The following is a 12,122-nucleotide window of genomic DNA, read 5'->3' on the forward strand; positions in this document are numbered from 1 at the left end:
GACATTAGCAGTCACATATCCCACATCCATCGCATTTCTCGCGTTCTCGCACCGACCTGCGATTATTACGGCTTCCTCCATGTCTGTCGCTCCCTGCTCATAACATTTCGTCCTCAGCACTGGGTCCAGACCCGCCACAAAACGGCGAAACTTTTCCTCCCTCTGGGCTCTGTCACCGTACTCTGGGAAAGCCTCATCCACTAGACGGCTTATTTCTGCTGCATACACCTCTAGGCTCTCCCGTGCTGCGCGAGGGCGGGCAGATAAGCTGTACCTAAATCGCTCCATGAACTGTCTCCTTCCAAAAGCTTCTTTTAGCTTCTCTTTTACTTTGTCATAGTCCGATTTAACAGGATCAGGGAGACTGTCCCATAGAGAGAAAGCTGCGTTGTTTAAACGTGTGGGTAAAATCCTTGTCAGTTCATAGTTGTATGAAGCGGTTCCACTCCCTTCAGTGAGCGTTTGACCGCAACTTCAAACTGTCTCGCCCAGCACACAAAACTTTGTTTCTCCTCCCCAGAGAACGGAGGTGGCAATTCAATTCGCACGCTCCTATTGCCTCTGTCACGGTCCCGAAAAACACTAAAATTGTCTTCCTCCTTGAACCACATACTGACGATGCGTAGACCGCGCGTGCTACTAACTATACACTTTTGAATTTAAGCTAACTAATTTAACACCCGTCGAAACACTTTAAAACACTAACTAAACTCAACCAAAACAACACCGCTGCCACCAATGTGACCGAGCTTACGCCTCGGGTTCGCCTAAACACTTTTCAAATAATAAAATAAAGAAAGCGAGACTCGGGTATTATATGAACGATGTACTTTTTATTCTTCTTAACTCCAAAGAAACTCACATGGCACACCTGGGCGCTCTCGTTAACATGTGCGTGCCCAAACCTTGCCTACGGCAAGCCCTGAGGGACAGAAAAGCAATACACACACAAACGCAACCCACAGCCTTAACATCAACTTCAAAATGTATGTTACACTAGTTTATATATATATATATATCATTCGTTCCTGGTTCAGTCTAATACAATGTTTGTGTGCATTTAGGTCTCAAATCAGATCTGACATTCTAACGTGTGTTTTATTCACTTGTAATCAGGATTATAGTTAGAGGTTAATTCAGGATAATTGGGACATTTTTCCCCAGTCATCTCGATGGCAAAAGTGTCCCAATTTATCTGCATCGGATCAAAACAAAATCAAGATATTGTCAGGAAAAGAGGTTTAACATTGATGCCAATAACTGTACAATGTCTGAAAAGTATTGCCTGCTGAATCACTTTGTTGTATTCCTCATTTGCTATGAATACATGCATGTTAATTCATAAGGTCCCAATTTATATATATATATATACATTCGGTGGCCTTAACTGCTATGTACTTAGATCAGAAAATAAGTACAGTGCACTTATTGTGTTCAGATTATATTGCAAAACAGTTTTGCTGCTATTGATGTGGGATATGGGTAAGGTTAGGGACAGGTTTGGTGGTGTGGGCAGGTTTAAGTGTCAACAGTGTAATTACAGAAATTAATTACAGATGCAATTACATGCAGGTATTTTAAAAAATATAATTACAATGTAAAAACTTGTATGTACCCAATAAGTGCATTGTATTAAATAATTAATTTAATGTATAAGTGCAATGTAGTATAAAGTGTGAGCATTCATAATGAGAAATGCATGTTTTAGCAACTTCTGTAATGAACGTCTCTGGTCCAGATTCAGGGGTTTGTGGCTCTGAGGCCGAGCACAGGCTCTTCTCAGTCATCTTCTCCAGTTATAACCAGTACATCAGACCGGTGGAGAACGTGTCCGAGCCCGTCATCGTCCAGTTTGAGCTCTCCATGTCACAGCTGGTCAAAGTGGTAAGTGCTGTGAGCAAACACAGGTTCATTTGCTTGTTTCACCCTGGTTTCAGATGGTTTCAGAGGGATTCAGTCTCTGTTCTCCATGGTTTGCATCAGTCGCCTGCTGGGCTCATGATGAGTCTGGGTCTCTTCATGATTCACTCATCAGCTGGAGCTTCAAAGTCTCTGCGCTTGAGCTCTGACCTCAGACACGCATCGATCCGTCAGATCCATGATCTGCTGAATTATCAGTTTTCCTCTCACCTCTCCTCTTTCTTCCCCGCATCAGTCACGGAGAACGTCTCACTTCTATTAAACACAGTGTCTATCGAGCTCTATTTCCTTCCTTATGTCATTCTTTCTCATTTCTTTTCTCTAGATTGTTGAATTCAGCTTGATAATGATAACGTCTATGTGATGCAAAAAATGCCATTTCTGTGCATTCAGTCACATCCCTTTGTTATGCTTTAAAGTTTAGAGAGGTCATTTCATGCTCTTTTTGGGGGGATGGAAGCACAAACAACAAGAAAAACACCATAACAAAGAATGATTTCAGTATTATATTGCAGAGGAAATCTAAATATGGTCTTCTGAAATGTTCTCATATCTCTGCCAGTACCTTTAGTGGCCTGATTTAACATTTTGACAGACTATTGGATTTTTTTTTTTTTAAAGGCTCATATTGTCATAGATGTCAATATAAAGGCATATAAGAAAATGTATTGTGTAATGTGTAAGTTGAGATCATAAATTAACTTTTTTTATGACCAACATATATTTTAAATATATGCTGTAAACCGTAAAGCTCAATGAAATATATTTTTGAAATTGAATATGTATTTAGTTTCAACCTTCATATACCAAAATATATTTCAAAATGTATTTCAGTGGCAAGAAAAAACATTTCCAGTCTTACAGCAGCCTTCATTTATGTTATGTTTAAGTTTGTCTTCAAATGTGACACATTCAGTGTTATTTTAGTATCATTCAGATACTTTATAGTTTTTGATATTATTCTGAACTAGATTTTATTTTTAGATTTTCTGGTTTCATTTTCATTTTGGTTAAAGTTTTAGTAATTTTGTTGTGCGTTTGTTGTTTGTTTTTAAATATGCATATATATATATATATATATATATATATATATATATAAATTATTTTTAGATAGTTTTAGTTTTAATTATTGTAGTACATTAAACTAAATGAAAATGAGAAATGTTGCCTTGGAAACTAACTGACATAAAATAGTTTTAAGTTTTTATATTTTATTTTATGTCAGTTAACTTTTATTTTATATGTATTTATTTCAAGTAATCAAAGTGTGGTTTGTTTATGGTTTAATTTTAGTTTTAGTCAACTATGATAACCCTCATGTTATTGTGGTTTCTTGTATTGAAATACATGGAGGGCAAAATATTTTTGAATACTTATAAAAATATATATTTATATTTCAAAATATACCTTTTTTGCCTTTATCTGTAGGATGAGGTGAACCAGATTATGGAGACCAATCTCTGGCTGCGACATGTAAGCTCATGCATTATTCACACACATCCAAAGGTCATTGATTCATTTAGATAATTGGACACAATTGTATTCACCATCTTTGCGGTCACTCTTTGCAATGATTGGTGCAGCAGGTGGATTTGATTCCCAGTGGAATACAGATGTGAGATGCTTGCTGCTGGTGTGATGTTGTGGATGTTAAAAACAAATCCTAATAGACTCACGGTAAGGAGTTGTAGATGATATTATTATATTCATTTAGGCATTTGGTGAAAAAATAAATGGGACTGTGATCTCAGTAATATTGGTTTCCAAATGGCTAATTGTCTTGATTGGAAATGATCTACTTAAAGGGGTCATATGATGCTTTTTTAAAGATCATTATTTTGTGTATTTGGTGTAAGGCTTTAGATCTTATCATTTGTTATGAGAGTGATTATGTGAAGAGGAATAATTAAAAACTGTGTACGAGAAAAAATCTCATGCAGCAAAGAGGGCCTAACCAAAGCATTGTGCCCTCCTCCTGAATTAATCATGCAGTTCATTAACGTTTAAATGGCAAATCAATAATCACATTTAATCAAGCGAATCGAATTCAATACATAATTAATTCACATGGGTGGTAAGTCATATACCAACTATTTAAGCAACTGACCTGGAAACTGTGCATCTATTGATGTGTCAGTTCTATCAAACGTGCCTTGAGTTGGCATTGCCTCCCTTAAAATACATTAAACAGATCAAAGGAACTCTTTATCTTCATCAACATCTGATCGTAGTCGCTCGTTTAGTCTGTGTGTGTTTGCTGTATCCTGGAATACTGAATCTAATTAAGCATAACACACAAGCATGCTGCAAATATGGGCTTCATATTGTGTGCATAAAACTGAAACCATATTTTTCTTGCAAATCGTACTCCAGTACTTTTTAACAACTTTGGAAACTATGGAAGCCCGTTTCTGACTTTTTCTCGGAATTGCGAGATGTAAAACTTGTAATTGCATGTTATAAAGCTAGATTTGCTAGACATTTTTTCTCGCAGTTGTAAGTTTATATCTTGCAATTCTGACTTTTTCCAAGCAATTTTGATTTTTTTTTCTCACAATTTTGAGTTTATATATCGCAATTCTGACAATATCTTGCAATTGTGAGTTATAAAGTGCAGTTAAGAGGGAAAAAGACTATTTTCTAATAATGGCACAATCCTTTTTTTCTCACAATTGCAAGTTTACATCTCTCAATTCTGACTTTTGTTCTCAGAACTGCGTGATCTAAACTTACAATTGCTTGTTATAAAGCCAGAATTGCGAGATATTAACTCAAGTCTCAAAAAGTCAGAATTGTTAGATAAAAAGTTGCAATTACCTTTTTTATTCAGTGGCAGAAACTCATTTTTTTTTCTGAGTGTTTCTACTTTTCCTAGATTTGGAACGATTATAAGCTCAGGTGGAATCCCAAGGATTTCGGAGGCGTTGAGTTCATCCGTGTGCCGTCGAACAAGATTTGGAAGCCAGACATCGTGTTGTACAACAAGTAAGTTCTCCGTTCTGATCCTCGTTTCGTTAAGGACCATTCGTTATCAGCATCGTTAATCCTTGAAAGTTGTTCATATTTTTTTTTTTTTTAAATGTATGTACATTTATAACACTATTCTTTGTATTATATCACCTTTTATTGAAAATCATGAAAACATTTTCTTTTGCTATTTGAGCAAGTGGGAATGCAAAAAATATATTTGTGGTACTCTCCCATAGTGCTGTCAAACGATTAATCGCGATTATAACAGCTAAGGGGGTTTTAGGCACTCCGCTTCGCACCTAACATTGCCCCTTAGCTGTTATAAAATCACAGTAAACCACGGCTTCTTGGGACTTATTGCTTTATTATGTAAACAAAAACTTTTATTTTGGATGCGATTAATCGCGAGCACTAATAAGCACTACTCTCCCATTCACTGCTCTCGAAGTCAACCCAACTACGACGACTTCCGCTGCTGAGAAACACGGAAACGTAAAAAAGGTAAATCCTTCACGATCCGTTTCTGTTTCCGACCCGCAGCGCAGTCGGTGATTTCCAGGTGGACGACAAAACGAAAGCTCTTCTGCGCTACAACGGAGACGTCACCTGGATCCCACCGGCCATCTTCAAGAGCTCCTGCAAGATCGACGTCACCTTCTTCCCGTTCGACTACCAGAACTGCACCATGAAGTTCGGCTCGTGGACCTACGACAAAGCCAAGATCGACCTGGTGCTCATCGGCTCCACCATCAACCTGAAGGATTTCTGGGAAAGTGGCGAGTGGACGATCATCGACGCTCCCGGGTACAAGCACGACATCAAGTACAACTGCTGCGAGGAGATCTACACGGACATCACGTACTCGCTCTACATCCGCCGGCTGCCGCTCTTCTACACCATCAACATGATCATTCCCTGTCTGCTGATCTCCTTCCTCACCGTTCTGGTGTTTTATCTCCCGTCCGACTGCGGAGAGAAGGTGACCTTGTGCATTTCTGTTCTCCTCTCCCTCACTGTTTTCCTCTTGGTCATCACCGAAACCATCCCGTCCACGTCTCTCGTCATCCCTCTGATCGGAGAGTACCTGCTCTTCACCATGATATTTGTGACTCTGTCCATCGTGATCACTGTGTTTGTGCTCAATGTGCATTACCGCACGCCTAAGACGCACACCATGCCCGGCTGGGTTTGGAAAGTGTTCCTCGGTCTGCTCCCTCGGGTCATGCTCATGACTCGGCCTGAGAAAGAGCCGGAGAGGAAGACCAGATCCTGCGCTCTTCACGCTCCAGGTCTGGTTTCCAGCAAACAGACGAATGTTTCGCGCCGGGCTCCTCTGCTGCTGTGCTCCTCTGAGCTCACCAATCTGAGCGAGGCCTCGTCTAAGACGGCACCTGGCTTTCTGTGTCGAGACGGACGATGCCTGGGGAAGCAACAAGGCACTAACGCCTCCAGCGCAGGAGCAGAAGACGGAGGGAGTCCGTGCTCCAGCTCGGAGTCTCTGGACGCTGGGTTTCTGTGCATGTCTCCACAGGTCAGAGACGCCATAGAGAGCGTCAAGTACATCGCCCAAAACATGAGGCTACAGAACGAGGCCAAGGAGGTGAGAGAACTGACTTCAAATCAATCCATAATGCATTGGTCTGATACAGTCAAACCAAAATGTATTAAGACACCTTCGACGTTTCTCACACTATCATAGTTGATTCGCTATAGTTTAGAAAATGGTATTAAAATATGACAAGAACTCCGAGTTAAACTGAGTCAGAACACATTCATCTTGATAATGTCAGATAACTTGGTAACACTTTATTTTAAGGTGTCCTTGTTACACATGTACTTACTATTGCAATAACAATTAATTATGCATAATTACATGCAAGTAACCCTAACCATATAGTAAGTGCATGTAGTTAATTAATATTACTCAGTACTTACATGTATAATTACACTGCAACAAGGACACCTTAAAATAACGTGTAACCGATAACTTTGATAGAAAGGTATGTAATGAATCAGACTGTCAGCTGTAAAATTTAAGAACACAATTAGATAATACCAATTTAGCTCAACCGTAAGCAGTGCTTAATTCTGTTCAGTATGTGGTGTAAAAAGGTCGCATTAGCAATTAAAGAAAAACACTTCAGCAAAACATGCTCAGGTCAAAGTGTCTGAATAATTTTTGGTCCCAAATTTTACTGGTAGTCCACTGTATGAAGAATGTTTGGGTATAATATGTCACAGTTTACTTTATTTTGCTATCCTCACTTACATAAATGAACTATAGTGTCCTGCACCCACTAGTAAAAAAATATAAAAAATTATATCTTGTGTCTGATTCAATTTTGGATTGACTGTATTATCACTTTTTATTTCTAGGCCTTTAGTATTTCGTGTTAAACAAGCAGGGGATCCTGAAGGGAGAGAAATAAAGCATGTTTTTACTTCTGGTGTGCTGAACTCTATCAATTGCATACTGAAGCTTTTCACAAGATCTTTTCACTTTAAGTCTCTAAAGCCTAATTTTATGAAATGGAAGAGTTTATTGAACCTTTAGACAAAATCTAAAAAAATTAGTCTGCGTATGTGCTTTTTTTGTTAAATGTCATTTGTGTTCCATTAGGCTTTTCTGGCTCATATAGTCTGATGCAGTGAGAATATGGAGAAAAACAGCTCAGTTTTATTCAGAGACTCAAACTGAGCAAAACTGTGCAATTTGGTGCAGATGCTGATATTTCTATGCTGATATTCTGATGCTTGTGATGTAAATCAATGAGATCTTTATAACAGTAGAGCAGATACTGACATAAAATGATCTAAATATCAGTCGTGGCTCTATATCTCCAGTAATCTGTCTCAGTAAGATGAGATTGAAATGCTCCAAACATATAATGCAGTGATTGAGAGCTGAAGAAATAAAGGCTCCTCAGAAGATGTGAGATGTTCTGGAGGCTTGTGAAGATCATTCCTCCGCTGAGGAACAGTGAAAGTAAAGCTTCTGGAAACAAACGCTCCTCAAAAGATCCTGAGGATCAGATTTGAGACTCTAAAACATGATTGATGGAGAATCAACTAAAGCTGAGCTGCTTCAGTCCAGTAAGTGTTCATCTGGAGATATTACTGCAGTTATTCTGACGCTTACTTGAGAAGATCTGACAGCAGAGACACTGGATGTTTGTGCAATTACACTAAAAGAGCTTTTACTGGATAAAAACCAAACGACGGAAGAGATGAAGTAGAAACAGGTTTAACAGCAAACTTTGATCATTTAGAGGGCTTAGAAATCTGCACATCAAATATGATCCAGAGTTCATGTCTTGCTCTTCCAACCCTTGTGTTTAAAGGTCCAGGACGACTGGAAGTATGTGGCGATGGTGATTGACCGGATCTTTCTCTGGGTGTTTGTCCTCGTTTGTATTCTGGGTACGGCTGGACTCTTTCTGCAGCCGCTGCTGATGAGCGAAGACATGTGACGACTTCACATCCCAACATTTTCATAGATTTCTAAGTACCCACCCGACGGCTTACTGTCCTGTCAATTCCTATTTCCATCAAAGTCATGCAACCCGGTTACATTACATAATGCTAAAAAACATTTGGCCGATGACTGGACCGAATATTTGGCCTGTAGATGGAGTATCAGAGGCTTGTGCAACTAGCAGAGTACTCTTAAATGAATAGTCCACTCAAAAAATTGACATTTATTTGCCTTTTGAGTTGTTCCAAGTCCATGTGGTCTTTTTTTATTTTTTTTCCATGTTTCATAGATCACAGTAAGCTCCAAAATGAGAATGAAGCACCGTAAAAGTAGTCTGTACAAACATGTGTGCTGTAGTTTTTGAAGTCATAATAAACAGAGTGAAATCACAGCTGCTCGCTGATAATCTTCTGTGTATGAATGAATGGGTTCAGTTCATAATAATAAGGCTTATTCCGTCCATTCGAGTCCTTGTAATGCGTGAAGATTCTATAATATAATATATATAATAATGAATATATCAGCATGTAGGTTTGGACTGAAAATAATAACGGGGTCTTTATTTCCGAATCTGTCTGTAAACTCACACATCCCTTCATGAGATACAGCTGCTGTTTGGCACGTATGGTCATTTTGTTACATTAAAATATTTTAAACTACTTGTCAGACACGTTTTTAAAAACACAGACTTGGGCAAAGTCACCATCTCCTTGTGTGAGTGTTGTAACAGCTTACTTTCAGGTACAAAGCGCCACCTAGTGGATCCTTTGAGCAGGTCCCTGGTAAAAAAGAAAAAAAGACGAGACCTTTCTGTGTAATTTATGTCATGGGTCATGCAATGGGTGTCTGTTCACTGTACATGTTCATATATTCTTAATGTATTGTGTAAAACCCCGATGCACATTTTTAACCTTTCAAGGAATCCTACAAATAAAGAAAGACTGATAACTATGAAGATCTTCTTTTCTACTGTTGGCTGGCTGAAAATGATTTATCTTCAGTTTTGTGAGAATTTCAGCATCTGCCCCGGGCTGCACTGACATCTATCAAAGGTTGTAAAGTTTTTATAGCACACTGTAAATTACTGTCATGCACCTGTATCGACGTCACTGAGCGTTAACGCAGCTTACATAAAGCGTTAAAACCAAATAATTTGATTTCTGACATTTAAAGCAAACTGAGAGCCAAAAATGCTCTCCGAATGCTCTCAGACATTCTCATATTCACAACTTAATAGCAACCTATTGATAATAGCACTGCTGTACTCAATTGCATCTTCATTTGTACAGTAAACAAGAAAGCTATTAATCCAAGGGTTTCTAAGTCAGAAAAGGGTTAGATTCTTCCTTAAGGCATTTTCACACTAAATGCAAATGTTCAGTTTAAATAAACCAATTAATGCCTATGAACCTTTTCACACCAGACCCAACTGGTTTTTCCCTTCGGTAAGTGGGTCTCATTTTATTTTCATCATCGGGTGATCAGATTATACATTATGCATGAGAATTCTGCTAACTGAGTAAGGCATTTGATAATCAAAGTCACAGGTCTGCCCTCTGGCTGGAACAGGTTTAGTTAACATTTCACAACACATTATTAATTACATGACTGCCACACTGCTACTACTGTCTCACTATCGTGTTACAACATTAATGAATCAATACAATACAACTGTAGAAGAAGAAAAAAAGTAGTAAATGCATAATAGACATTTTGAAACATTGAATAGTTGATGCATAATTCTAGGTTGATGTGGAATATGAAGACCAAGATGAGGAAATGTGGAAAATGTTTTTTATATTTTGACTGCTTTTAGCTATTTTCCAATTTAACAAAAACATTACACCAAAAGAAATAATAATAAAGTAACTACAGCTAACTGTGATTGCAGGCATGCTTGTAAGTAAAACTCTGACAGCAGGTGACTATGAGGTTAATTGTTATGAAGTCCAATAATCATGCAGAAATGTCGACTCAGATGAACTGTAAAATGCTTCTAAGCTTTGAGCACTGATGCACAATGTGGCTTTGGGCAAAACTGTTGTGAGAACGCAAATTATCCAGTCCATCATCGCTTGAAACATCGCCTTTGGGTTGCTAAGCCAAAATGAACTCTACACTTTTTAAAAATGCCTTGTGGCTAAAACCCCCTGAAGGCTAGACCACTCCTTCCCACCGAAAGTATAAAACCAAGACCACCACCTGCAACCTATAATCCACCTGTGCATCAGCCTTTTAGACCGACAACATGAGCTTCACTTTCAAGTCAGCGTTCGAGACCATCTCCAGCTTCGTGAGTGATCTTTCAGTCCTCTAATCTTTCATATTAGCCTTTCTGAATTAACTTGTGCATTTTCGAGATAGTTGTATTCAAGTCAGCTGTAAACCTTACCATAACACAGGAATACAGAATGCTTTATTTACTATGCAGAGCATCCCTTATGTGAGCCGTATCTCTGGAGGACTAAAAGCTGGGAAAGCCATCTTCATTCAGGGATCTGTTCCGTCTGGATGTGAGAGGTGACTCTCTCTGTTCATGACTGAGTGTGTTCGAGTAACTAGTTCACTCCTTCACGTTGTCTTTGATCATTGCAGCTTTGTGGTGAATCTGAAGTGTGGAGAGTCTGAAGGAGATGACATCGCCTTTCAAATCAAGCCCCAGTTCAGCAGCGACCGCATGGTGCTGAACAGCCGCCAACATGGGTCATGGGGAAAAGAGGAGAAACTGGAATTACCTTTAAAGCAGGCCAGCGGCTTTGATCTGATCATTGCCGTGAATTCTGAAAATTATCAGGTGTGTTTTGATGCTTGGTCCTATTCATTGGGTGCATCGTGCGAAGGCAAAAACATTAGAAGAGATACCTAACTATAGTAATTTTCAATCTGAAGGTGTATTTGAATGGAAGTGAAGTTGGCCGATTCCAGCATCGTATATCTCTGGATCGAGTCATCGCTCTGAGCGTTGGAGGAGAGGTTTCTGTGACAAACGTGGCTTTCACCGAGGTGAGCGATAAACCTCTTTTACATATATTTTCAGACTGCATAAACGCTGCAAAAAATGATATTCTTCCTTAGTATTTTTTGTCTTGTTTTCTAGTATACATATCAACAAATTCTTGAATTAGGATGCATTTACTTGACAAGTAAAATGAAAATAAAAAATAAAATAAAACCCTAACCCTAACTCCATTGGCAGATATGTTTACTTGTTTTAAGCAAAAACTAACAAAATTTGAATAATGTTTTCAGAAAACAAGACAAGTCATTTTACTTGTCAAGTAAATGCATCCTGATTCAAGAATTCTTAGTTATTTATACTAGAAAACAAGACAAAAATACTAAGGAAGAAAATCATTTTTTGTTGAGTTGTTAATAAATGAATGTCTGGTAGACGTTATATAAATAATTGTGTTATTCAACTCCTACCATTTTGCTTTTACAGAGCTGGGCTGGATCTTCTGTCTTTGGGCAGAGCGCAAGTATGCTCCACTCGCAGAATGGGACGATCACTTTTGGAGAACATTCATCTGTGCTAGATGGAAGCTCAGCTATTCAAACACAGATGGGACTTTCATTGAGCAACCCGGTTCAAAATCCTGTGAGTAACAGACACTTTCCAGGGATTCAGAACACAACAAAGTGCAAGCACTAAAAGAAACTGCAGTGTATGAAAAATGTTTCATCATTTATGATGCCCCTTTTAACCCTCTGGTATTGTTCATTTGGGGGTCACACTTGTGTTGTTCGAGGTCAAAAC

General features: G+C 38.6%; 2 protein-coding genes across 3 annotated transcripts in view; both read left to right on the top strand.

Moving 5' to 3' along the window:
• chrna3 (cholinergic receptor, nicotinic, alpha 3) overlaps positions 1 to 9,287 on the top strand; it is a 12,242-nt gene extending 2,955 nt beyond the window's left edge. The window contains exons 2-6 of one of the 2 annotated variants that reach the window (XM_016552781.1): positions 1,739 to 1,884; positions 3,349 to 3,393; positions 4,796 to 4,905; positions 5,431 to 6,490; positions 8,232 to 9,287. In XM_016552781.1, coding sequence (XP_016408267.1) covers positions 1,739 to 1,884; positions 3,349 to 3,393; positions 4,796 to 4,905; positions 5,431 to 6,490; positions 8,232 to 8,360 — 1,490 coding nt within the window. In that variant the 3' untranslated portion in view covers positions 8,361 to 9,287. Of the gene's footprint in view, positions 1 to 1,738; positions 1,885 to 3,348; positions 3,394 to 3,503; positions 3,598 to 4,795; positions 4,906 to 5,430; positions 6,491 to 8,231 lie in introns of those variants that run through there. The other variant, XM_016552782.1, reaches the window with a different exon arrangement.
• Positions 9,288 to 10,584: 1,297 nt separating this feature from the next.
• LOC107740361 (galectin-7-like) lies at positions 10,585 to 12,017 on the top strand. The gene is made up of 5 exons (XM_016552786.1): positions 10,585 to 10,658; positions 10,797 to 10,885; positions 10,961 to 11,159; positions 11,255 to 11,368; positions 11,808 to 12,017. The coding sequence occupies exons 1-5, from the start codon at positions 10,614 to 10,616 to the stop codon at positions 12,015 to 12,017; spliced, it is 657 nt and encodes a 218-aa protein (XP_016408272.1). The 5' UTR covers positions 10,585 to 10,613.
• Positions 12,018 to 12,122: the final 105 nt, after the last annotated feature.

Source organism: Sinocyclocheilus rhinocerous, unplaced genomic scaffold (genome assembly GCF_001515625.1).
Source record: "Sinocyclocheilus rhinocerous isolate Xijiao unplaced genomic scaffold, SAMN03320098_v1.1 scaffold1006, whole genome shotgun sequence".
In the NCBI taxonomy this organism is placed as follows: Eukaryota; Metazoa; Chordata; class Actinopteri; order Cypriniformes; family Cyprinidae; genus Sinocyclocheilus; species Sinocyclocheilus rhinocerous.

Excerpts from the sequence above, each read along its gene's own strand:
- LOC107740361 (XM_016552786.1), top strand. The coding sequence starts at position 10,614 with ATGAGCTTCACTTTCAAGTCAGCGTTCGAGACCATCTCCAGCTTC. Across the intron at positions 10,659-10,796 it reads TCGAGACCATCTCCAGCTTC|AGCATCCCTTATGTGAGCCG; the intron begins GTGAGTGATCTT and ends TTTACTATGCAG. Across the intron at positions 11,369-11,807 it reads CAAACGTGGCTTTCACCGAG|AGCTGGGCTGGATCTTCTGT; the intron begins GTGAGCGATAAA and ends TTGCTTTTACAG.